We start from the raw sequence: 26,755 nt of genomic DNA on the forward strand, positions 1-26,755 counted from the left end.
GAGCAGGGGATGTCTTACTTTTTCTATTTGTATCTCCAAAGCTTATAACAGAGCTTTGAACATCATGAGTGCTTAATATATGCTTTATTCGTTCATTTATTTAAGAGAGAATAGAATGTTAGAGAGGTAAGACTTAACTGTTATTCTAGAAAGAGAAGGAGCTCATTGTCACGGCTAGAGAAACTTTGTAAGATGCAGAAATGACTAAGGAAACTTTCCTGAGAGACTGAGTTAATTGTCAAGGATTGAGAGTCTATTGAAACATTTTGAGAAGAGTGTTTAATTCTTATTGTGCAGAGAAGATATACTGTAAAGCAGATATCCTGAAGATAATTCTTGAGAGATTTTGACTGCCATTCTAAGGTAGCCAAATGATGAGATTATAGTTCTAGTAACTATATTTTCTAGCTCTGAAGGAGTCAGTAGTTATGGCTACTTTCAGCAATGCATTGATCTGGGATAATCTTGAAAAACTTAAGACAGAGAATGCTATCCACCTCCAGAGAAAGAATTGTTGGTGTTGTCTTTCACATCATTATATTTATGGTTTTATTTTGGGATTTTGGTTATGTATGTGTGCTCTTACAACAATGACCAATATGGAATTGTTTTGCATGACAATAAGAAAATGGAAAAAAAGGTCAATAGTTAGGGACAGCCAGGTGGCTCAGTGAACAGAGAGCTGTTGATCCTCAACTGTAAAATGAGGGAATCTAACTAAATGGTTTGAGGTCCTTTCCTGCTCCTATGAAATCACAGGCCCTCCTAAAAGCCATACAAACTTTAATATTATCTAATTGCATTCATAGCATTAAGGAAATGCTTTCTAAACTTTAGTTCTCTAAGGGCCAAACAATTTCATTTTAAATTCATTTGGAGAGGGTGGGTAGCCAAGCCAAGACATAGAGAAAAATGTCTTGATGCTGACCCATTGTGTTCCCACATCCTGTTGGCTAATGGGTGTTGGGGGAGGGAGGGAACATCATTCAGTCTAACATGGCCACTTTGTGTGAGATGTCAAGTACTAAAACCCACTTCTTGGGAAGGAAATGAACTGCATGGGCCTACCTTTTTGGCTGATGGGAACTGTCAAAATTGTCTATCTCATTATGAAAGCTTTATTATAAAAAAAAGCGGGCTCACCTTTAAATTGGGGCTGATCTCCAGCAATCAGCTCTCTTGAAATATATTTTTTAAACCTTTACTTTCTGTCTTGGAATCCATTCTAAGGCAAAAGAGGGGTAAGGTCTAGGCATTGGGGTTAAGCGATGTGCCCAGGGACACACAGCTAGGAAGTGTCTGAGGTCACATTTGAACCCAGGATCTCCCCTCTCCAAGGCTGGCTCTCTATCCATATCTAGCTGCTTCCTCTCTTCATTTTCTTTATCCTAAAGTTTTGCTTCCTTAATCAGGGCAAAAGCTGAAAAGAGAAAGATTATTTTTCTTTCAACATTGACCCAAAGCAAGCTACTTTGTGTCCCAAAACATTAAGTGCAGTAGAGTGAACATCTGGGATCTGGGTGGACGAATATTGGTTTCTAGTGTGTCTCCGGAAGCGGTGGGGTTAGGAGAGGGATTTAGGGAACATGTTCCTAGGCTTGGCCTGGCTCCCTGTACTTAGTTCTCCAGTCGCTAGCCGCTGCCACGCCCCCAGCCCCTCCCAGCTCCGGCCCCGCTTCAAACCCCGCCTCCGTCCCCCACATTTTCCATACTGGGCATGCGCGTAGGAAAATTTTTCAAAAGTCGCTTAGTTGTTGGTTTTCACTCGGGCTGAAGCTGGCCGACCTTTATTGTACTTCTAGGGCGTCTGGGATCACGGGTGTTCATAGCCCGTGGGCAAGGGGTTCACGTGGGGATTGTGGAACAGGGTATGGTTGCCGTCACCCCAGGAATAAGGCTGTGGAGAAAAAGAGGTTGTGTGTCTGTGTTTTTTAAACCCAGAATTTGGAACTCAAAAGAATTTTTTAAAGAATCTTTAAAAAGAAATTCATTTTTTCCCCAAAAATCCTTGGGGGTCCTGCCCTCAGTTCTCGCTAAGTCCCAGGAATCCTGTCCCAGGAATCCTGTACTCCTGCCCCTGTAGCTGGGACCCCACCCCCCACTCCCCCTACCCGTAGCATTCTCCGTCAACTCCGCCCTTTCCCCAGGCAGGGGAAAGTCCTGCCCTACCTTGGTACGGATGCGGAGGTGGTGATAGGGTATGAACTCAGGTCGTTCATGCTTCCCTGCGTGGAGCCAGGAGTTGAGGGTGCAGACAGCCACGGCCGGGAGAGCTAGCACGAAGGTCAGCAGACGCCAGGTTTTCCCTGAGCAGCCCGGGCAAGAACAGGAGAGAAAGGGACCAGAGCAGAAGTAAGGCACATAGGAAGAGATGGAAAAAAAAACGTGTGCTTCCCCAGGCCAAGAAGAGGGGCATTTGATTTAAATATAAACAAGAAACAGAACCACAGAGAGGTCACGGCTACTGGGGTGATGAAGTGGCAAGTAGGGTGCCTGGGAGGTCGGATGGTAAAAGCCGGGGAAGTAGTAGGACGCCAAAGTGTGCCTCTAACGACTCACCTCCTGCTCCGTGCTCTTCCTTGGCCGAAGTAGCCAGTCCCCTGCTCAAAGGCCTCAAATACAGTGCCATCATTTTGGCTAGTGAACGAAACTGAGAAACAGACGGACCACTGCCCTCTGAGTCTCCTTTCTTAAGTCCCACAATTCCCCCTCCTCTGGGCCAATCACCTGTTAGGTCTGAGATATGGGGTAGCTATTTTTAGGGAAGTGTCTACATCTACGGGGCTGGGTTTGCCCTTCTGGAAAGTAAAGGGAGCCAAAAAGTCCCTCTCAGCTGGTTCTTCACTCCATCACAACTACTGTTCTTTGTTTATTTAATTTTTTAAATTTAAAACATTTTCCCCTATGGTTACATGATTTATATTGTTTATCTCTCCTCTTTCCTACCCCCTCCCAAAGTTAACAAGCAATTTCACTAAGCTATACAACTTTTTTTGTTAATTTAATTTTTTTGTTGTGGCCTCTTGGTATGAGGATATTTCAACATCAATACAGCACTTTTTTTGCTTATTTTTTGCAGTGGAAAGACAGTTTTAGCAAATGTCTTCTGTTCCTCTTTTGCGGGGGAAATATAATTTGTTTACTATCCTGTTTGTTTCCATTTAGGGGGTGTAAAGATGTCACAATAGGGAGGGGGGAAACAAGAGGAACTGAGACCCAGAAAAAAAGTGGAACATCACGTAACTCAAAAGGGAAGTATGACAAAGAATAATGAGTGAGCCAGACTGGTCAGTTTAGGCCACTTAAGAATGTTCACAGAATCTAAGTTGAAGGGGACCTTAGAGACTATTCAAATAGTCCAGCTACCCACTCAATTAAAGAATCACTTATACAACCTTCACAGATGCCAATCCAGTCTCTGAATACCTCCAGTTATGGGAGGAAATATCATTACCACACAAGTCAACCCATTCCATTTTTGGACAACTCATTGTTAGAAAGTTCTTCCTGTTTTATGCCAGAATGCCTCTCTTTAATTTAGAAGTATTATTGGTCCTAGTTCTGTCTTCTGAAGTCAAATAAAAAAATCTAATCCCTCTTTTCATCCCTTTAAATATTTAGGACATCACCAAGAGCATAAATCTGAGTTGTGAGAAGAAAGAAGGGTTTTGGGAGGGGGGTGTGGGGGGAATCCAAAGAGAGAAGATAAGCATATCTAGGCTCCTGACTCAGCTCTCAGCCCAGCTCTTGGAAAAGGCTTGTTAAAGTTAATAGCCAGCCATATATGACTAGAGGCCTTTTATTTCTCTTTCCTGATTTTCTAAATTATTATTTAATAAATACTTAAAAACTAACAGTCTCCAGAGAATTTTAATTTTAATAAACCCCTTGTGAGCTGATCACTCAGTTCCTCCCTTGGTCATCCCAAGACATCTCTGATTCATAAATAGCCACTGAGGTAGGGGACTTGAGAGACCTCAACTCTTCCCACGTTACTTTAACAAAATGAAGAGTGTCCTTGCTTATCCTGGAAGATGGCAACATATTTAGCCACAAGGAGTCCAACATGGCTGCTAGACCTTGCAAACTTCCCTTATCCAGGGTTCACTATGATGGTTGCTTAGCCCTACCCTTTACCCTTTTATCTTTAATAAAGGCAAAAAACTAAAACCATTTTCATACCCTGGGGGGAAATTCAGCTTAGAATTAAACTGTTTCATCCTGACTCTGAGGAGGGGCTAAGGGGAAAAATGATTTCACAATTCAATATTAATTTTCCACAGAAATGAAGTTTCCAGAGGCCATTCAACATTCTCATTCCTTCTGGAAAAAGCAAAGGAATTATATGAAGAACTTGAAAAGATATTCAAACTAAATTAGCATATACATAACTGATATTCAGTGGCATAATTTCAAATTTAGGATCACAAGACTAGCAAAAAATATTGAGAAATATTATTTAAGGTACAAAAATGAAAGAGGCTGAAGATTTATAAATTACTAAAAAGTCTCAAACTTATGACATTGTGAATACCTTATTCAAGAATTCAGTTTAAATTCAGTAAACATCAAGCCTGTACATGACACTATACTAGAAGCAGAAGATATTGGGATAAAAATGAAATATATTCCCTACCCTCAATGAGGTTATAGTCTACTGGGAAGACAAACATGTGCATAAATAAGTAAAATACAAAGTAAATAGAGCACCAAAAAAAAAACAAAAAACTAGAGGGATCAGGGAAAGCTCCAGGTTGAAGGTAAAATCCGTTCTGAGCCTTGAGATAAGGTAAGAATTATAATAGGAAGAAATGAGGAAGAAGAGCATTTCAGGTATATGGGATGATGGCTCGGGCAAATTCAGGTAGCCAAAAATGTCAAGGCTGGGGAAGAATTAGTAGTCTAGCTTGCCTAGAATGTAGAGCACATGAATGTAAGTAGTATGAAATGAGACTGAAAAGGCAGGCTGGTATCAAGTTGTGGAAAGGCTTGAATTCCTATTGTTCAGTTGTGTCCAATTTTTGTGACCCTGTTTTGGGGTTTTCTTGGCAAAAATACTGCTATGGTTTGCCATTTCCTTCTCTAGCTCATTTGAGAAATGAGGAAAGTAAAGCAGCATTAAATGACTTGCCCAGGGTCACATAGTAAGTATCTGAGGTCATATTTGAACTCAGGAAGTTGAGTGTTGAGTGAATTGTGAACACAAATGAAAAACAAACTAGAAAGCCAACAAAAATACGTAAAACCCAACTAACCAAAAGAGACATTCTGTAAATTAAAGAAGTGACTGACCACATTTAAGCATAAAAGGGGAAAATGATAAATAAAACTAGAAGGCGTTTTAAAAAACTTTAATAGTAGAACAAAGATAGATTTTTTGAGAGACCAAATCACTTACATCAAAAATAAAAAGGAAAGTCCAAAATAAATGAGGAAACAGATAAAATTATTAGAAATTATTTTAACAAATATGCCAATAAAAGTGATAATTTAAGTGAAACGAATATCTACAAAATATAAAATACCTAGATTAATAGTAATAGAGAATTTAGACAATTAAATCTCAGGAAGAAAAAATGAACAAGTAGTTAATGAACTCCAAAAGAAAAAAAGGTACCAAATAGATTTTCAAATGAATTCTTTCAAACATTTAAATAAAAATCCATTCCAATATTATAAACTGTTTGCTAAAATAAGAAAAGAAAGGACCTAACCAAATTCCTTCTATGATACAGATATGGACCTAAACTGGGGTGGGAAATGGGGCAGTTAAGTGGATAGAGTGTTGAGCCTGAAGTCAGGAAGACTCCTCTTCCTGAGTAAATCTGGCCTCAGAAGCTTACAAGCTATGTGACCCTGGGTAAATCACTTCACTCTATGTCTCAGTTTCCTCATCTGTAAAATGAGGAAATGACCATCCACTCCAGTATCTTTGCCAAAGAAATCCTAAATGGGGATCACAAAGAGTTGGGTACTACTGAAAACAACTGAACAACAAACATAAACTAGGGACAAACTTAGAGAAAGAAAAAATATTTCAACCAGTATCTTCAATGAATATTGAAAGACTATCTAAAAACCATCTCAATGACAGACTGTTCAATTTATTCAGGCATGCGATTTTTACAATTTTTAAATTGCCATTAAATCTGCCAATTGATTCAAAACCTTAAACTGAAAACATCCCAAACATTAAGACAATAATAACAAGTACTGACCCTGAGTCTCAGTCATACAGAGATTTCCTACCTCCCAGCTTCTCACTGATCCCTGCCAACTTTAGCCTCCACCACATCCTTTAGCATTTTTTTTTTAATTTAAAAAATGTTAATGAACAGAAATACTTGGCAGTGGTATAGCTAATTCAAAGCTCTATTTTATAACTTTTTTGTGTATAATTCCAATTTTCTTTCTAAAATGATTGGGCTCATTCATGATGAATAATAAATATGTCAGACAATGCCTATTTTCCCACAATCCCTCTACTATTTGTCATTTTCACTTTTTGTCATCTTTGCCAACCTGAGGGTCATGAGATAGAATCTCAGGATTGCTTTAATTTGCCTTTCTTAGTGATTTGGAGCATTATTTTTATATGAATTGAGATAGCCCAGGCTTTTTACCTTGAAAATTACCCATTTATATCCTTTGACCATTTGTCGAATTGGGAATTGTCATTTTTCTTATAATTTATAATAAAATAATATTTTTCTTATAAATTTGAATCAATTCCTTACATATCTTAGAAGTTAGATCTTTGTTAGAGAAACTTGCTGCAAAGATCTTTTCCCAGCTAATTGTTTCCCCTTTTAATTTTAATTTTTATTGAATTTGATTATTTAAAACATTTTAAATTTCATGTAATCAAAATTATCCATTTTATTTTCTGTGATTCTCTCTACTCCTTAATTGGTCATGAACTTTCCCTCTATCCATAGATATGATTGGTAGTTTTTTTTAATTGTTTTTCTAATTTGCTCATAATGTGACCTTTTATATTTAGTTTACATAACCACTTGAAGCTTATCTTGGCATAAGGTATGGGGTGTTGTAAATCTAACTTTTTTCCATACAACTGTCCAATTTTACTGGTAGTTTTATGGACTATAGAGTCTTTATTCCAGTATCTGGGGTCTTTGGGTTCATCAGGTTAACACTGGACTAATGGGTTCCTTTATGTCTATTTGTTGTATACTTAATCTGTTCCATTGATCACTTTTTACTTTTTAACCAATATCAAGTTGTTTTGAGAATTACTGCTTTGTAACATAGTTTGAGATCTGTTACTATTAAGCCCCCATTCCCACCTTTTTTTTACTATATCCCTCGAGATTCTTTCCCTGTTCGCCATCCTATGAGTTTCATTATTAGTTTGCCTAGTTCTATAAAATAATTCTTCAGAATTTTCAAAATGTATAGAGGAGGGGGGCAGCTGGGTAACTCAGTGGATTGAAAGCCAGACCTAGAGATGGGAGATCTTAGGTTCAAATGTGGCCTCAGACACTTCCCAGGTGTGTCACCCTGGGCAAGTCACTTAACCCCCATTGCCTAGCCCTTACCACTCTTCTGCCTTGGAGCCAACAGTATTGACTCTAAAACAGAAGGTAAGGGTTTAAAAAAAAATGTAGAGGAGGAACTGAGTTCTGAAGTTGGGAAGGAGTTCAAGATTGAAAGAGATATGACCTGTACTCTGAGATATTTTCAGAAATATACAATCACTTTTGACCAGAAGCTATAGATTTTTCATTATTTAAAAGGTTAAGAGCTAATATTCACAGGTTACAGATATAGAGCTGCTATGGATTCTTCCTCACCCCTGTCGAATTGACTGTCCAAATTTCTTTCTAAATTAGTGGATTCTATCAGTCAAAACAGGTTATTGCTGCCTTTTATATGAAAAAGATGATACATTACTTGATCATAATTATTAAAACATGCAATTTTTAAAGTGTTTCTACAGGGCCTGTTTTGATATGCTGTTGCTCTTAATTTTAATTTAAGGGATACTCATCTAATGTAAGCCAACTGGGCAGGGCTGTAGTTTATACAGCTAAAACTGAGTTTGAAGCTATCTGACTTCCTGTAGGATTAATCCTATAACTATAGCCTCATTTTCATCATCCTGTAAACAAGTGAGATAACTAAACCAGACTGTACACAAGGTGGCACTAAAGCAGTGAATTATTCATTTGGGGGGCATTTTCTACTTCCAGAAACTAAATCTGATTATCAACTCCATTAAGAGGGCAGCATAAAAGGGGATGGAGGATATTAGATCTCCCAGAAACTCTAGCATTCAAAGAGAAACATTAATTCATCATTCAGCCCAAGACTATATCAGGAAAGGAAAAAAAAAAGGCAGCCAAAAGTACAGTGTAAAAGAGGGGTGCTAACCAAGAAAACCAGCAAAAGCTCATTTGACCAAACAAGGTTTGTCAGCTTCTTGACCCAGAAAGCACCAGAGGAAAACAGAAAACCACAGTAGCACCATGGCCTGAGATAGTCAACCTCAAAATTGATTGGGAATAACAAAGCCTGGTGGTCCTCTGAGCCAAAGTACACAAAGGGAGGTGAAAATCAGCATTTGGACCTCAGAAATTGAGGTTAGGATCAAAGAGTACATAACTACCCCATCCACAAGTGCAGAAGAGGATGCCCTGACTTTGGCACAATGCTTCAAATGAAGAATTCAGGCTAGAGCTCTGAATAAATAAACATAAGAAAAGACTGAACATAATGAAGAAATATTGTGAACTGAATCAGCTAACTAGAAAACCTAGAAGAAAGTGATTCCAGAAGTATAACCAAGAGGGTTATGGCTTGTCCACCCAGGACTACAAGTATCCCTAATAGATGAAGCAAGAGCTAAAAATTTAAATAAGAACTCTGCAGAGAAAGTTGTAAGAAAAACAAATATTTCTAAATAGAAGAGAGGAAACTTTACCCAAATAGTGGACTCTCTAAAAATTAAAATTGACCAAATAACTCAATAATTCCATTAGACAAAGTGATATATTAGAACAAACTCAATGGAATTTAAAAAATAAGAGAAAATGACCTTATAGTCTAACATCCAATATAACTGATGTGGAAAATAGGTCAAGGAGAGAGAATTTAAGATCATTGCACTCCTTGTACAAGCCTGGATACCATATTTCAAGACATTATAAATGAAAGCTGCCCAGATTTATAAGAACCAGAGGACAAAGTAAAATTGGAAGGGGGAGAAAAAAGAGCAAAAAAAGAGACTTCATTAAAAAACAATCCAGGAGTGAAAATTCCCAGAAGTTAGCCAAAATCCAAAGCTTTTTAGGTTAAAGAAAGCATACTACAAGAAGCCAAAAAGAAAGTCAAGTACTATGGAACCTAAGGAAGGAACACACAAGACTTGTCAGCAACCAATTATAACCTCCTTAAAGGAGAATAAATCTTTGACTTGCAGTATTACAGAAGGCAAAAGAAAAAGGTTTACAACCAATAATAATTTACCCTACAGACTGACTATAATCGGTGGGAGTTAGGATAGGGGGAGCAAGAGAGAGAATGTATCTTTAATGGAATAAAGGACTTTCAAACATTCCTGATGAAAAGACCAGAATTGAATTGAATAGAAACTCTGAGATGAAAACATAAATGTTAAAAGAAATCTAGAGGAGCCACTAGGTGATTCAGTAGATAGAGAGCCAGGCCTAGATTTGGGAAGTCCTGGGTTCAAATATGACCTCAGATACTTTCTAGCTCTGTGACCCTGTGGAAGAGTTTGTGATTTTCCTTTCAAAAGAACATTTGATAAGTTTAAAATTCAAAAAAAATTGAACAATTCTTTTATTATTTATTGTTAGCTATTAATAATAACTCAGCTGCCTTGGAGACAAATTTGATTAAGGATATTTCAGTACAGTACTTAAAATATGAATAATTCAACTTAAGTCTTTCACTGACTTTAGGTGAAGTCAAAGCATATTAAATTTTTTTTTTAGTTTCCTATTCTCTTTTTTTTTTAACATTTATTAATATTCATTTTTTAGAAAAGTTAACATGGTTACACGATTCATGCTCCTACTTTCCCCTTTACCCCTCGCCCTCCCCCTACCCATGGCCAATGCGAATTTCCACTGGTTTTAACATGTGTCATTGATCAAGACCTACTTCCAAATTGTTGATGGTGGCATTGGTGTGGTAGTTTCGAGTCTACATCCCCAATCATGTCTGCCTCAACCCATGTGTTCAGGCAGCTATTTTTTTTCTGTGTTTCCACTCCTGTAGTTCTTCCTCTGAATGTGGGTAGCGTTCTTTTCCATAAATCCCTCAGAACTGTCCTGGATCATTGCATTGCTGCTAGTACAGAAGTCCATTACATTCTATTTTACCAGTGTATTGGTCTCTGTGTACAATGTTCTTCTGGCTCTGCTTCTTTTGCTCTGCATCAATTCCTGGAGGTCTTTCCAGTTCACATGGAATTCCTCCAGTTTATTATTCCTTTGACCACAATAGTATTCCATCACCAGCATATACCACAATTTGTTCAGCCATTCCCCAACTGAGGACATACCCTCATTTTCCAGTTTTTTGCCACCACAAAAAGCTCAGCTATAAATATTTTCATACAAGTCTGTTTATCTATGATCTCTTTGGGGTACAAACCCAACAATGGTATGGCTGAATCAAAGGGCAGGCATTCTTTTATAGCCCTTTGAGCATAGTTCCAAATTGCCATCCAGAATGGTTGGATCAGTTCACAACTCCACCAGCAATGCATTAATATCCCAGTTTTGCCACATCCCTTCCAGCATTCATTACTCTCCCCTTTTAAGCCAATCTGCTAGCTGTGAGGTGATACCTCAGAGTTGTTTTGATTTGCATTTCTCTAATTATTAGAGATTTAGAACACTTTCTCATGTGCTTATTGATACTTTTGATTTCTTTACCTGAGAATTGCCTGTTCATGTCTCTTGCCCATTTATCAGGGAATGGCTTGATTTTTTATACAATTGGTTTAACTCCTTGTATATTTGAGTAATTAGACCCCTGTCAGAGTTTATGTTATAAAGATTTTTTCCCAATTTGTTTCCCTTCTGATTTTGGCTACATTGTTTTTGTTTGTACAAAAGCTTTTTAGTTTGATATAATCAAAATCATTTATTTTACATTTTGTAATTTTCTCTAACTCTTGATTGGTTTTAAAATCTTTCCTTTCCCAGAGATCTGACAAGTATACTATTCTGTGTTAACTTATTTATAGTTTCCCTCTTTATATTCAAGTCATTCACCTATTCTGAATTTATCTTGGTGTAGAGTGTGAGATGTTGATCTAAACCTAATCTCTCCCACATTGTTTTCCAATTTTCCCAGCAGTTTTTGTCAAATAGTGGATTCATGTCCCAAAAGTTGGGCTCTTTGGGTTTATCATACACTGTCTTGCTGATGTCACTTACACCAAGTCTATTCCACTGATCCTCCCTTCTGTCTCTTAGCCAGTACCATACCGTTTTGATGACTGCTGCTTTATAGTATAGTTTAATATCTGGTACTGCTAGGCCCCATTCCTTCACAATTTTTTTCCATTATTATCCTTGATATTCTTGATCTTTTGTTATTCCAAATGAACTTTGTTATAGTTTTTCCTAATTTAGTAAACAAGTTTTTTGGTAGTTTGATAGGTATGGCGCTAAATAGGTAAATTAATTTGGGTAGAATGGTCATTTTTATTATGTTAGCTCGTCCTACCCATGAGCAATCAATGTTTTTCCTAGATTAAGTCTTGACAGCAGCAGAAACCCTCAGGACTGAATATAAGCAAATGAGGGAATAAGATTGCCAAATTTCTTAAGTCCAAGTCTTACTCATGCAGCCCAGACTTTGTATCTAGATTAATTTAGAACAAATTTTTATACCCTTAAAACAGAGCAAGGCCATAGCTATCTCTAAATTGACCCATCTTGGTTAAAATCAAGAGAAAGTTAAGTCCTGTGCTCCAATTCTGTCAAGAAAATGTCAGCTCTCAATTCTCATGGAATAAATTTCTCAGGAGAATGGAAGAGTCCATATAACCTGTAAAACAAAAATATTTTTTGAACTTTTAAACCATTTTGTATAGAAATTTAAAATATATTCTAATATACTTTAGAAATATCTCAGGATAATGCTGTAGGGTAAATACTGCTAGTATTATCATGATCTCCACTTAACTGATGAAAAAGACCCAAGGGCCTCTATGGAATTTTGCTTTAAAATTGATTCTTGTTCTGGTCCCCCTGACCACCCAATCCTTGTCTAGTTGGGATAGTAAGTTTATAAGTAGCCACTATAAGGTAGCAATAGCATGAAGTAAGATTGCAAAGGGGAACCTGGAATTCACATAAAAATCATCCCAAAGATCAAAGGAGCATAATTTACAAATTATATCACATACTAACCAAAAATAATATTCTAGTAATACATGCTGAATCAAAGGAAGCCACCTAAGCACTGTTGTCAAATTTTTCATACTTTGATATGCAAATCACAAACGAGTTCCTAAATATCCACAATAAGATCAGCAGAACTCCAAATGGTGCTGACAACTGATATGATGTGGATATGTTAACTTTAAAGTTTTACCAACAACTTTGACAAAATGTAGTTTTGTCAATGAACTAACTTAAGGTGACACAGCTGTCGATCCCACCCCAAAAACGTATAAAAATGGGACCTCAAACTCATGGCCCAAAAGGACACTGCCATTTCCATTAGGTCCATGCTACCAAATCCTCCCAAGTGGTTAAAAGAGTGATTGTGCCTTTCCCCCTCCCTTCTTTCCCCTTCTTCCCTTCCTTCATCACCCAATCCTTAACCCATGCCATCTGCCTGAGTCCTTCCTGTGTCTATTTACCTCTGTATTTTCTGTGCTTTTTTCAAGTGCGATTGCAACTTCACTTTCCACTGCCATTGTCTTGGTGAGTAGCTAAAGAACCAAGTGTGCCTGTCTCATTTCATAATTCCATAAATTATTCAGATTAGGTAGTAGGACTGAGGTGAAGTGAATAGCCACTGAGAATCAGAGGCTGAGACTAAGCCATGGTTGCCAACCCCATTCCTTAACTCCCAAGCATTTGTCCCTTTCCCCAGTTTTCTTCCCCTGATCCATAAGAGCTAACCAAGAAAGGTTTCTTCACTGTGAGTCTACAGGACAAACTGCCAGGTGCCAGGCTGAGTGCTGTTGTATGTTATTCTTCAGTGGATCTTTCCACTCTTCAAATGAGCCCCCTGCTTAAGATGTACCCCCTCTCCATTTACACATTAAAAATTACTTTCTTAGAAGAGCTTATCAGTGAAATAATTTGGTTTCATCTTACTTATTGAAAGTGAGCACAATACATTACTTTACTACCGTTGGACCCCTACACTCATATCAATTCTAGGACTTATTGGCATAGTTCAAAAGAGTAAAATGAAGATGTGAAACAATTATGAGTAGCAAGACTTAGGGCTTGGATTTGTCATTCAGACACCCTTGCTATGAAAAGGAAAAATTGTTGTGGGATAGAGAATTTGTAGTTGTGGTGTTTCATTGTAGATGTATCGTGTGTTTTCTTGTTAATTACCTAAATTTCCTACTGCTTCCAGGGTCCCATTTTCCTTCAAAGAGCCAAGGATATTTGGTGTTCTAAGAGAGACATCTCATTCTTGCTTTCCAGACCTTTCTGCTGCTACCAGGAGAGGAGATTATGTCCAAAGCTAATACCCATTCCTATTCAATCTTTTTCCTGAAAATCTCTTTTATTTCCTACAGGTATTAAGAACAAAAATGAAGAAAAAGTGACATGGAAAGCTACTATGGAAACCAAATGATAAGGAACCAATAGGAATACTTATAGGGACTGTATCCTGAACATTTAACTAGAAAATGAGGAAAAGAACCACAGTGTATGTATGCCATTGAGGAAACTACTCATCTACCCAAGGCTCCAGGAGCCAAAAAATTATGTCTCAAATTTTCTCAAAGTAAAAAACAAAAATACTAAAATGGAAAATGCCTTTCCAGAAGCTTCGCCCAACACCCTAATCCTGTTGTAAGTATGGCAAAAGTTTCCACCAAAGTTCCCATGTGATACAATAGCAGTATATCCACAATAGCACAAAGCCACACTGCTGTGGTATGTGAAGTATGCATCACTGCCACCAGCTCCCTGCTGAACTCATATCAGAGCAGCTATACAAAGGGGAACTGCCCTTCTGGTCTGAATGTAGGAGCAACTTCAACCCAAACTCTAATCTCATCCTACTTTCATACTGTAAAGGTTAAATTTAGTGGTTGGACTTAAATTATGTGAAATAACGTGGTTGTGAAGTTATTATATCTCAAGTTAGAAGTTTATTTACAAAATAGAGGAGTAAATAGAGAAATGTGAGAGAAATGTAGAAATATGTAATTCATGATAGCATATGTCTTAACATTTTATCATATCGCTTGCTGATTGTTGGGGAAGAGGGAGAGAGAATATGGATTAAAGTATCAGAAAATTAGTGTTAAAATTGTTTCTGTATGCAATCAAGAAAAAATACAATAAAAGAGTTTAAGATGTCAGCTTTATTTGCATATTTATATCAGGTATCAGTTTTAAAGACAAAAAATTTTAAAATACTAGGCACATAATATTTCATTAACTTTTTTTCTAGTAAGGCAAAAAAAATTTTTATATATATATATAAAAACACACACTCTACCAGGAAGTCCTGTATATTGAGAAGTGTGCAGAATTACTTATTTGTGTATAATTAATGGGTTTGTAAATAGAGGTGAATTTAATTTTTAAAATGGGGTTCAAATTTAATTTTGGCAACTTTTAAAAGAAAATGGGGTGAGCTAAATATGTCATTAGATTTAGGCACAAGTACTTTTGGAGAGGAAATTATAATTATAATCATTAATTATAATTTCCAATTTTTGCCACAGAAGTTTTTCCGCAAGTTAGTTTGTTCCCAAGGCAGTAATTGTAATGTCTCCATTATGACTTGTTCCTTGCAAAAATAGGTTCACAAGTGTCAGAGGTTTTTAAATAACAACCTATTTGCAAATGTTCTCAAAATAATACTATTGTGTATGTGAGAACTTTATAATAATGGAAGTACCCTTAATAGAGTCAAATAAAAAGTTCCAGTCACCAAAAGTGATTTTCCTAAGAAACAAGTCTGATTAGGTCACACACACTCCACTCAATAAGCGGCACAGTATTTCTGCTACCTCCAAGATCATCCTTTCCTACAAACTTGTTTTTTCTTCAGAATGGGGAAATGAAGGATGATAAACTGATGAACATGCAGAATTGGAGGGAGGAACATGGGGTGGAGTATAAGGAAAATTTTAAGTGAAGAGCACAGAAGGGAGATGCAAAGATTCAGTAGGGACAGATGGACTCTTGGGTATATAAACAAAAGGTGTTGCCAGGAGGATTGTCCTGGATGGGGAGGATAGCAGAAATGGCACACAAGTAGTATGTGCTGAAATTAGGGAGGTAGACAAAAGAGTGTATCTGAATCATTATGGCCATGTACCCTAAGAACCCAATACCCGTAGTAGCAGACTGTGGCCTCCACCACTTGCTAAATTCCAACTTTTTCTTCTACTAAAAGTCTCTTCCATCCTGTAACTGCCTACCTTTTCCTCTCCTAACAGAAGTTTGGGATGACAGAAACACAAACCCCTCACTTTCCACTTTCCTAGAGGGGAAAGAAACCATTTTTGAATGGCCTTAAAGGCCATGTGGACTTTGGGTCAAGGATCATGTTCATTTCCTTCCATGTCTCCATCACAGCACATAGGAAAGGGCTAGACATAAGCAGCTCATATTTAAGGAACTGAACTGAGGAATTAGCAATGGCCTGAACTCCCAAGAAATCTTGTGCCCTAAAACTTCAACTTTTCAAATGCGACACCTAAGGTACAAAAAATCCTTAATTATTGAGCACTTACACAAAGATCTGAGATGAAAAATAATGTTGAGTGGTTTGCTGATTTCATCCACCATATCCCTTCTTCCTATTTCCTTTTTTCCTACTTCTACCAGTTCATTACTAACCTACAGATGTTACCCATCTTACTCTCTAAAATTGCAGTATAGATAGTAATTCAAGACCAACCTAAATTTGAAAGTGTAGAGGACTTGCCTTTTACAGTTGATTACAGCATTAAAATCACTGGATTGGAAGTCAAGAGTATCAGGGTCCAAATTCCTATTCCACCGAAACTAAGGTCAAATACTCTTTCCCTAGCAGCAGTTCAATGCAACCAATATTTATTTACTTACTGAGGAAGGAGATAGGAAGACTAATAAAACATGATCCAAAGTACTTGGTTAATAATAGAATATTATTGTGCTTACGTAAGAAACAACAAATATGATGAAAATAAAGAAGCAAAGAAAAAGTTATATGAACTGAGATGAAGTGATGCAAATACAGAACAAGGAAAAAAAAAAATATATATATATATATAAACAGTGTAAATGCAAAAACCAACAAAACAGAAACTTCTGACCAGACTCCAACTCCAGATAGATATGAGAACACTATAGATGGCAGACTTTGTTGTTGTGGTTAGTTTTGATAAACTGTTTTTCTTTCTTTCTTTTCATTCTAAGGGATAGCTTTCTGGGAGGGCAAGGGTGATACAATGGGAATGTAAACAAAGTAGAAACAAAAAAGACCCGTTTCTTTTTTACAAATTTGGTTAAACCTGCTGAAGTCCTTTGAGGAGGTATGCACAAAGCACCAAGCACTGGACCAATTTTATTTAATTTTCAAAAAGCCTTTTATTAGTTTTCAAGAGAAATTTATCAAAATTAGACCCCATGGGACAAGATAATCTTTTGGAGAGAATAAACAAAGGATAAGGACAAGTAGACACTTCTCTAGAAGAATTCCACAATGATGGTGTTCTCCTGTTTTGGTACTAGGCCTTGTCTTATCTAATTTTTTTCCCTTAATAATTCAGTAGAGTAAGGCCTCCAGTTTGTAGACCAGACACTAGCTTAGGGCAAAAAGTCCTAGATTTCTAATCAGAAGATCTATTTGAATCTTGGCTCTGGTACTTACTGCTCATGTGACCAGAAACACAAACTACTTGTGTGTAGCAAAACAAATTTTTCTAGCCCTCGGTTTTATTTATAAAATGAAGGACTCAGAAAGATAATGTATTATGATCTCCTTTAATTCTTAAAGCTATCAAGCCAAAGGTCTTTAAGCTAGTAAAATGTTAGTTAAGAGAAATAATTTACAAAAAAACAGAAAGCTAAAAAAGTAACAGGCAGGTCAGTGTCATCAATATATTTTAGAGTAAAAATCTAAGGTTGAAATCAGAACTGTGTTATTATCACCACTTCAGATGACTAGATTTGAGGCACCATCAGTTAGGGAATGGGATACAAAACAGGGATGATTCCCTCTGTTCTTGTATAAAATGAGACCTGCATCTGGTGTATTTTATCCCCTTCTTGTCTCCATATCTCATGAGAGGTTTCTTAGATCTTAAAAATATCCAGAGGAAGAAACCCAGGGATGAGGTCTGGTGGGAGGAAAGCTGTTATGAGACCAAATTTTTAAAGATTAAAAAGACAAATAAGTGGGAATCTAACCACGTCTGACACATAAGACACATTTAACAAATGTTTGCTTGTTGAATGCCAAAATTCTGCAAATGCATTATCAATAAAAGCTGAAGTGCTGTTTGCTAAATCCTAGAATACCAAATTTAAAACTACCTTGATGCTTAAAGATCATTAGAATTCAATTAAAAAGAATAAAAATTTAAGTTAAAGATAGGCTTATAGTTTAGTTTTTAGATAACAGATCTTTAATAGGTAATTTAAGATTCAACTACATTTTTGAAGTTGAGATTACTGAGAAATAACCAGGTTATCTAATCCCATCTTCTATTCCTCCACTTCCCAATGAATTCTGCATTAGAAGGAATCTAGGATTGTCCTGTGCGGTAGTTTTATTTTCATGAATCTCAACCCTTTCTTTTCAGGGGCCTAACCATATAGAATTTCAGACTCTTGAGTCTAGCACTCCTCTCCTCCCATCAAGACTTAGAGGAAAAGACTCTTATTCTATTGGACCTTAACACTTACCAATAATAAGCAAATCAATCAATTCTCTTCTCTAAAGAAAAAAGAACAATTGTTTATTTAAAAGACAATAAAATAGTCCTGGTTACAATTTTATTTTCAAAATTAAATCATTCCAGTCCCAAATATTTTTCTTTTCCTCAAAATTTTGGTCTTCCCAACCATTCTGGCAGTATCCATATTTCTACAAAATGAAGACTATCTACCCTGAGAAAATATATTGTGATATATGCTATCTACCATATATGACATATACAAAATACTATAGTATGCTACAGTGTTGTACAAACAAGATTAATCCATTATACATGTATAGTACTTTATGCTTTTCAGTCAATGCCCATTAACATCCAAAATAGATCCTTCAGTTTCCTTATCTGTTAAATGGGAGATCTTTAATGTCAGATAAGAGACTAGAATTCTGGTCAGACTCCCAATCTAGTGTTTTTTTTCTAGAACTCTACCCTTCAGCTGAGATTTGGACAACTTGTTCAAATACCAACTGAGAAAACAGCTCAAGCTTCCCCATCTATATAATGGAGACAATACTCCTTCCTTCTGTACTCCTGGGAGGATATGCCAAATAATGTAAGTGGAACAGTTCTAAGGTAAAAGGCTCTTACAGAAGTTGGGGGGCAGGGGAATAGCAGTCACCACAAATACCCTTTTTCTTGCCTTAGAAAGATATACCCACTGAGGCCAGAAGAAGGATATTTGACAGAAGTGAGTCTCTAACCTCAATGATATCCTGCCCCATTAAACCATTTAGTTGGAGAACAGGGAAAAGCCTCTAGAGAAAAATAAGATGGATGAGTGAGTTTGAAGCAATAATCAGTCACAGATATCATCTTTATTGGGGCTAGGAAATGGAACCAACATATATGCTCTGTGAACCAAAACATTCCAACATTGCCAAAGGCCCCTCAAAATCCTCCCCAAATCCAAAGATCCCAGGGCCTCTTCTCCTTATGCCAGGGCAACAGCCCAGAACTATCTTCTGTAGCAAAGGATTGGTTGTATTCACTCCAGACCTCACAGGGAGAAGTTCTCTAAGAAGATCTATGGAAGGACATAATCAGCCTCAATGCAACCAGTCTGATTTTCCCAAGACTTTTACATTGGGCAAATTGGAGGGGGGAGGAACAGTGTTAATGTTAAGAAATAGGGATAGGCTGGACCTGTAGCTGGAAACACTGTTCCTTGGGAAGGTTTGCAAACGGTCCTCCACTAAGTCCCCAAATCTCTCATTGCTAGATTAAATTCCATCATTAGTAATTCATCCCTCTGAATTAAACACTATTCTTCCCTAAGCTCTGCAACTATTCCTTGGAAAAAGAACACAAAATGCTCAACATCTTAATGTGATGAAGCATATACAACATCTTCTTGTGAGTGGGGAGCAACATAAGAACTCTGAAAGGTCAGTAAGGCTGGTAATAACAAATTTTAAGTAGATTGGCTAAGGGCCAATACAATCTAAGAACATTCAGTTACCCATCTTCCCTTGGTTCCAAGTATTCTCATAGAAGTTTCCAGGGCTCAGGTGCTGAGCACATGAGAACTATCCCACCCATTTTTTGCCCTATGTAGTTGGGCCTGAGTATCAATCTATTCCCTCCTACGACAAGAGAGCTCCTTCCCATAGCATCAGTGAAGTCTCCTGACATCTTAGCTTAGGGTGTCCTAAAAACTCTCCCAAAGCCTTTGTACCACAGAATCATAGAGCATGAAGTTAGAAAAAGACCTTATAGGTATAATCTATTCCAACCTCCATTCTAGTGTTGAAATCCACTATGATATCCCAGATGGTCATCTAGTCTCTGCTTAGAGAAGGTAACAGGAAATTAAAGCTCTCACTTTAGTCCCACTGTAAAAACAGATAGCTTTAATTAACTCCTCATTGGCCTTAGTTCTGCTACCAGGAGCTATATCAAATGACTTTTTTTATATAAGAGCCTTTGAAATTTTGAAAGATAACTATGGTGTTCCCTTAAAGTCTTTTTTACCTAGTCCTTAAAGCCTAGCCCATCAATTAACTGAAAGTTCTAGCAGAGTAGGAGGAATGGAGGAAGTCTTCATATTTGAAACTCAGAATCTATGTCCCTGCCCCAAAATAGAAAATATGTTCTAAGACATAAAGGACACCCCCAATGAGACCCAGAGTATATCTGGGCCTGGGCTCTATCACTTTTTAGTGGCTAGGGGTCAGAGAAAATCAGCTCCTGAAGAGTTCCCAAGGTCCTGAACAAATTCAGGGCCAAGGCCAAAACTCTGACCAAAGGTAGGATATTTATAGGGACGCCCATCCTGATGGGTTCTCTGGTGCTGGACTAGATTAGAACTTCGGGCAAAAGCCTTCCCACAGTCAAGGCAAACATAGGGCTTTTCACCACTATGGGCTGCCTGGTGGATAAGTAAATGGGAACTCTGACTGAACCCCTTTCCACAGACACTACAAGTATATGGTTTCTCCCCAATGTGGGTCCGTCGGTGCCGAAGGAGGTTTGAACTATCCACAAAGCTTTTGCCACATTCAGGACACTTGTAAGGCTTTTCTCCTGTGTGAGAACGTTGGTGCTTGATAAGTTTAGAGCTGTGGTAAAAGCTTTTGCCACAGTCTGAACAGGAATAAGGCCTCTCTCCTGTATGAATTCGCTGATGATCTGTGAACTGGGAACGCTCACTGAAGCCTCTACCACAATCAGGGCACTTGAAGGGCTTCTCACCATTGTGGGTCCGCTGATGGCGTAGACAGTCAGAGCTATTAGTGAAACTCTTGCCGCATTCACAACAGTTATAGGGCTTCTCACCTGTGTGGGAACGCTGATGTTTGAGCAGATAGGAACTTCGGCCAAAACTGTCCCCACACCAAGCACACTTATAGGGCTTCTCCCCAGTGTGTGATCTCCGATGCTGCAGCAGGTTAGAGCTTAAGCTGAAGCTCTTTCCACAGTCTGCACATTTATATGGCTTTTCTCCAGTATGAGTTCGCTGGTGTTGGATGAGGTTGGAGCTGACACTGAAGTTCTTGCCACATTCAGAGCAAGTATATGGTTTCTCACCTGTATGGACCCTTTGGTGCTTTACTAAGTCTGAACTTCGGCCAAAGCCCTCACCACAGTCTGGGCATTTGTGGGGCCTGTGGCCAGTATGTGATCTCCGGTGCTGGATCAGGTTGGAGCTAAGGCTGAAGCAACGGCCACAGTCTGGGCAAGGATATGGCTTTTCCCCAGTGTGTACACGGTGGTGCTTCACTAGGTCTGAGCCCCTTCGAAACTCCTTCCCACACTCAGGACATCTGTATGGCTTCTCCCCTGGGTGGGTACCCTGGTGGTGAATCAGATCTGGGAGACAAGCTACAGTCAGTCCGCACTGGTAGCAACCAAAGGGCCTGGACCCTGGAAAAGCTGTCCTGAGACCTATTCCTGTAAGTTTCTCCTCCCCCTCTCCACACAGCCTCTGGAGCCCCAACATCATTTCACAGGCAGCTGGCTGGCCTGGCCAGACAAGAAAAGGCCTTTCGGGCGGAGGGCCCGAGGGAAGCTTGAAAACAGGGCTGGGAGACATGTCTCCAGAAGCCAGGCCTGGAACCCTCTCGTCCTCAAGAACTCCAGGCTGAAGAGTTGCGTCTTCCCTATCTCTGTGCCTTAAGGTGAGAAAGGGGCATTTCAGACCCCTCTTGGGGCTCCGGCGTCCCAGCCCTCCGGCCCCTACTTGTTTCTCTCCTCCATCCTGGGATTCGTCACTTCTCAGACCCTCTTCTTCGTGTGCCTGGAGCCCAGGGTCCCTCTGCTCCAACCCTCTCTCCATCCTGGAGGAGAGAGGAGAAAGAAGAGAGGAGGGAAAGAGGAGGAAAAGGAGAAAAGGTCCAGTCCTTTCTTAGAAGAAAGTCGGTGGACAGTACGAATCACGGGAACCACGGGGCTGGAGTTCGCCCCGAATACCGACCAGAGCTGGGGTGGGCCACTAAGGTTCCAGGTGTCCGAGCACCGGAACCGGAAACCCGCCCCCCCCCCAAGCCTGGCCTCTCTAGGACCCAGACCCTAGCGATCCTCTGTGGACTTAACCCTTTAACTCACCGTGTCGAGAAAAAAGGTAAAGGCTTGCCAGTCCTCTCGGCCCCCGACAACCCGGGACAAGCTCGCGGCCCCCCTGCGGCCGTGAGCCCGGGGGGCGGGACCCCAGGGGCCGACGCTGCGACCCTGGAGCCCACAAGGGCGTGTCTGAGGGGCAGCCGGCTCCAGGGGGAGCAGCGGCGGCCGAGAATGCCAGAGGGCCGGGGCCGCGCCGGGGAGCGCGAAGTTTGGGGCACCGGGGACCGTGTAGTCCGGAGACTCCATGGTCGGACGCCTGGGTTCTCGAGAGGAAGGGGCCTCGCGTTGTCCCCTGGGAGCGGGAGTTCTCCGCTCGTCCCACGATAGGCTGTACAAGATAATCACGGACTACGTATCCCAGCGTCCACCGCGCCCCAGTCTCCAATACAGAGAATCTGACAAAGAACTACCACTCCCGTCATGCCTCGCGTGCTTCGAACGGCCGTTGGTCACAGCCCACCATCCACGTGATCGGCAGTCTCGCAGGAAGTGGAGCCGAGGAGGTGTGAACTACAATTCCCAGTGTGCATCACAGCGACGGTGCCATTTAAAAGGCGTCCTCCAGGAGACGTGCACAGTCACGCCCCATCCTTCCAGTCCTGTTCTCAGCGGAGCCACGAAAAAGGGGGGTGGGGCCTCAGGCCCAGGCCAAGATGGCGGCGGCGAAACCGACCCCCACCGACTCGCTCTCATTCTGCCTCGCGCAGCTCACTGCAGCGGCCGTGGAAGGGCCGGGTGGGGGAAAGGACTCGGCAGCCAACGAAGCCCCCTTGAGCCGCGCGCTCCTAGCCCTTCGCACGCGCCACGTCAAGGCGGCGGGGGATATTGAGCGTTTCCGGGCGCGCGGTGGGCTCCGCCCCCTGCTCGCACTGCTGCGGCGCACGGCAGCAGTGGCGGCGGGACCCGCCCCGCCCCCAGCAGGCCCCGGCCCCGCCCCTTCACCAGCCACGTCGACGGGCGCCGCCGGTCCCGCCCCTTCATCGGGTCCCGCCCCCCCCGCTGCTGCGTCAGCGCCTGCGCGCTTACGCAGAACGCTCGATTTGGCCCTCAGCATCCTTGCCAACTGCTGCACGGAGGGGGCGTGTCGGACTGAAGTGCGCAGACTCGGCGGTATTCTCCCACTTGGTGAGTGTCCAGCTGTTCGTCCTTCGCCTTGACTCGGTTTTGCCCCTTTGCTGTTCCCCTTCCTGACAACGGATTTAAAGCGACAGGATCTCCGAAGCCCAGAATCTCTGGGGGATCTCGCTATTTTGGGATGATTTTTCCCCCTTCATGGAAGAGGACAGGGTTTGTGACGTCACAGGGTCTTCTGTGATATCACGACCTCTTGTGTGACGCAACAGCCCCCCTAGTATTCTGGGTTCTTCTCCCACTGTGATGTCTATCTTTAAATACTCAGCGAGCTATATCCCACGATAGTCCTGTTTTCAGCCCATATAGGCTTATTAAAATAGAGTTAAGACAATTATTTGAATGATTTTGGAGTGGTGAACTCAACTTAGGCCAGAGTGATGTCTTTTAAGTTGCCATAATGTAGTTCTTTACTGAAATACCCACGTCATGGAGGTGACCCCCACCCCACCCAGACTTGGATCTTTTTCTGGTAGTTGACCCAAAGTGGTCATTTGCTTTCTAGCTCTTTATCCTATACCCACCTGGAATTTGTTTGAGGAACAATCTCTAAATATAATAGGTATAACTTGCTTCTAAGATATAGGTAAGAGGAATTCCCAACTCTTGGATCTTTTTCTGGTAGCTGACCCAAAGTGGTCATTTGCTCTCTAGCTCTTTATCCTGCACCCACCTGGAATTTGCTTGAAGAATACTCTCTAAATATAATAGATATAACTTGCTTCTAAGATATAGGTAAGAGGGATCCCCAACTCCCATATAAGCACTCAAGGTGATTTGAGTATAGCATATGAGGCAGTCTTTATTTCACCCCACCAAAAAAAATGCAGAAAATGCAGATGACCCTTAGGAGCTCATAAAAACATGCAGAAAACATATAAGACACTCAAAGGACGTTGAGACATTCCCCCAGCATTCTGGAACACAGGCTCAAGCATAACAGCTCATAAAAAGAGTCTAAAAGTAGACTGTTATGCCCCTTCCTTGGCCAGCAGAGAGAGAATTCCCTTGGATAAGAGTTCATTCTTCTGAGTCCCAGTCATGCTTCTTGGGGACAACCATAGTCATTAGGATCCAATCAGAAGTTGTGGGTAATCTTTTTAATAAGGTACCAGTGTCAGTATTCTGTAGGAGGAAAGAAGAAAGACTCATATTGGAGGAGGGTTCATATTAGCTTCTGTTACTGACCAACTCCAGGGAATGCTATTATTTAATCATTGTTCTCATTTGTATTTCTGTTAAGATTAAGGTTGTAAAAATAGGGTTTATTATTTACTTGACCAATAGAAAATTCAGAACTCAGGTTGAGAAATTTAGTACAAATCATACAGCAAATCACTGACAAATTGGGATTTCAAAGTACAAAAAAATTTTATCCACAAAATGATGAAATTCATTTAAGTGCTTGTTTTATGCAAAATAGTAGTTCTGAGATGGGATGAAAGGGTGAAAATTTAGATGATACTTTATGCCCTTACAGTCTACTAAAAAATAAGCCCCTGAAGTGTGTCTTCTTATCCTCTGGCTCAATTTTTTCCCCTAGTAAGCATCCTACAGTGTGTGAGGACTGACAGCATACAAAACCGGACAGCCCGAGCCTTAGGGAACCTGGCTATGGAAGCTGAAAGCTGTGGAGATATCCACAGGGCTGGTAAGAATTTCATGAGGCAAAAGGGGGATGAGAACAGCAGGGAGGGTGTACCCAAATTTTGGAGAAAAGGGAAAACAGGAGTTCAGAATTGGAAGAGTCAAACATGTTTCTTCACCCTTCCTTTTCATTCTGTTATCTAGGTGCTGTGCCTCTGCTGGTTGAGATCCTCACTGCCTCTCAGGATTCCCAGTGTCTCCAGAGTGTCGTCCGTGCCCTCCGCAACTTGGCTGATTCACCTCAGCACCGCCTGGCCCTGGCTCAACAGGGGGCAGTTAGACCCCTGGCAGAGCTACTGGCTACAACTTCTGACCCCGCCTTGACTTCAGCCCTGGCCCGGGCCTTGTTGGAGCTAAGCCGAGGCTGCTCACGGGCCTGTGCTGAACAGCTAAGCCTGGGTGGCGGACTGGGACCCCTAGTGAGTCTGGCCACTCACCCCAAGCGGACAGTACGTGATGCAGCCATCCTGACTCTGGCCAACCTATGTGCCCAGGGCCTAGTTCGTCCTGCTTTGGGCAATGCTGGCGGCGTGGAAGTACTACTTAGTGAACTCCGGAGGAGAAGGGGGCCCAGTGGGGCAGGCCCAGTGTCCCAGCAAGCCCTGGTACGGGCTGTCTGTCTTTTATGCCGTGAGGCCATTAACCGAGCACGACTAAGGGATGCTGGAGGTCTGGAGCTGCTCATGTCCCTTCTGAGAGACCCACGGGCAGGAGCCTTTCACCCTCGTGTGGTAGCAGCACTTGTTGGTTTCCTGTATGACACTGGGGCCCTAGGAAGACTGCAAGCACTAGGGCTTGTGCCATTGCTGGCAGGGCAGCTAAGTGGTGAAGTTGGAGAAGAAGAGGAAGAGGGCCGTGAGGCTGCCTCCTGTGACTTTCCTGAGGAACGGACCCCAGGGCCGACAGAAGCTGGGAGCTTCAGGAGCCTCAGGTAAACTAGCATCTTGAATAGTCTCTCTAGATTCACAATTCCTGATCGTTCTGCCACTCTTTTCTAAGTCTTATAATCCTTGATATAATGGCATAATAGATAGAGGACTGGACCTGAAGTCAGAAAGCCCTGAATTCAAATCCAGTCTCAGACATTTATTAGTTGTATGACCTTGGGCAGGCCACTTAATTTTTGTCTGCCTCAGTTTTCTCATCTGCTAAGTAAAAGTACTTATCAGGGTTGTTGTTTTAAAGTAGCATATAAATTCTGGCTATTTTTAGTTAATGCTTAAACTAAGTGCCTATTATGGTCCCAGGCACTATGATAAGTACTTTACAAATATGATTTCTGTCAGACCTGATAGGATCACTAAATGCCTTTCTCTTTGGTCTCCAGGTCATGGCTAATATCAGAAGGCTATGTTGTGGCACCTGGAGATATCTCCCCAGATTGGTCCCCTGAACACTGCCCTCTGCCAGAGCTTCCAGCTGTTCCAGTCAGATCCCTCCAACAGCAATGTTCACAGGATAGCCTTTCCTTTTCCACGGTGTCCCATCCCCCACCAACCTCTACTCCAAACCCTGCTACCCTAGGCCTGGAAACCCCAAGCACCTCTCAGCTAGAGACTCCTAGCCACTCAGGCAACATCCCAAACCCTTCACCACCCCCACTGAGGACATCTGGTCGGGCTGAAGAATTGTGGGGACGGGAAGGGCCAGCCCTCTTACTCTTGTCACGCTTCTCACAGGCTCCAGATCCCAGTGGGGCACTGGTGACTGGCCCAGCATTACAAGGTCTACTAGGCTACGTGACTGGGGCCCCTGGTCCCCCAAATCCTCGGGCCC

At 40.8% G+C, this 26,755-nt stretch overlaps 3 protein-coding genes across 3 annotated transcripts; 1 reads left to right on the forward strand and 2 right to left on the reverse strand.

Annotated features, from left to right (window-relative positions):
* Window positions 1-1,751: 1,751 nt before the first annotated feature.
* Window positions 1,752-2,680, reverse strand: LOC123231281 (cytochrome c oxidase subunit 6A2, mitochondrial). The gene is made up of 3 exons (XM_044657538.1): window positions 2,560-2,680; window positions 2,170-2,306; window positions 1,752-1,897 (listed from the first exon to the last, which is right to left on the reverse strand). Exons 1-3 carry the CDS (start codon window positions 2,630-2,632, stop codon window positions 1,814-1,816), a joined length of 294 nt encoding a protein of 97 aa, XP_044513473.1. The 5' UTR covers window positions 2,633-2,680; the 3' UTR covers window positions 1,752-1,813.
* Window positions 2,681-18,193: 15,513 nt separating this feature from the next.
* On the reverse strand, window positions 18,194-21,942 carry LOC123231282 (zinc finger protein 660-like). The gene has a single exon (XM_044657539.1). The coding sequence runs from the start codon at window positions 21,915-21,917 to the stop codon at window positions 20,313-20,315; it is 1,605 nt and encodes a 534-aa protein (XP_044513474.1). The 5' UTR covers window positions 21,918-21,942; the 3' UTR covers window positions 18,194-20,312.
* An 858-nt stretch (window positions 21,943-22,800) lies between these two features.
* On the forward strand, window positions 22,801-26,754 carry ARMC5 (armadillo repeat containing 5; the record flags this gene model as incomplete). The annotated part of the gene is made up of 5 exons (XM_044679613.1): window positions 22,801-23,326; window positions 24,876-24,983; window positions 25,124-25,910; window positions 26,307-26,411; window positions 26,484-26,754. Coding segments are annotated over exons 1-5 (1,743 nt in total), but the record flags the coding sequence as incomplete, so codon positions are not given.
* Between the last annotated feature and the right edge of the window lies 1 nt (window position 26,755).

The sequence above is a fragment of the Gracilinanus agilis genome, chromosome 1, assembly GCF_016433145.1.
Source record: "Gracilinanus agilis isolate LMUSP501 chromosome 1, AgileGrace, whole genome shotgun sequence".
NCBI lineage: Eukaryota > Metazoa > Chordata > Mammalia > Didelphimorphia > Didelphidae > Gracilinanus > Gracilinanus agilis.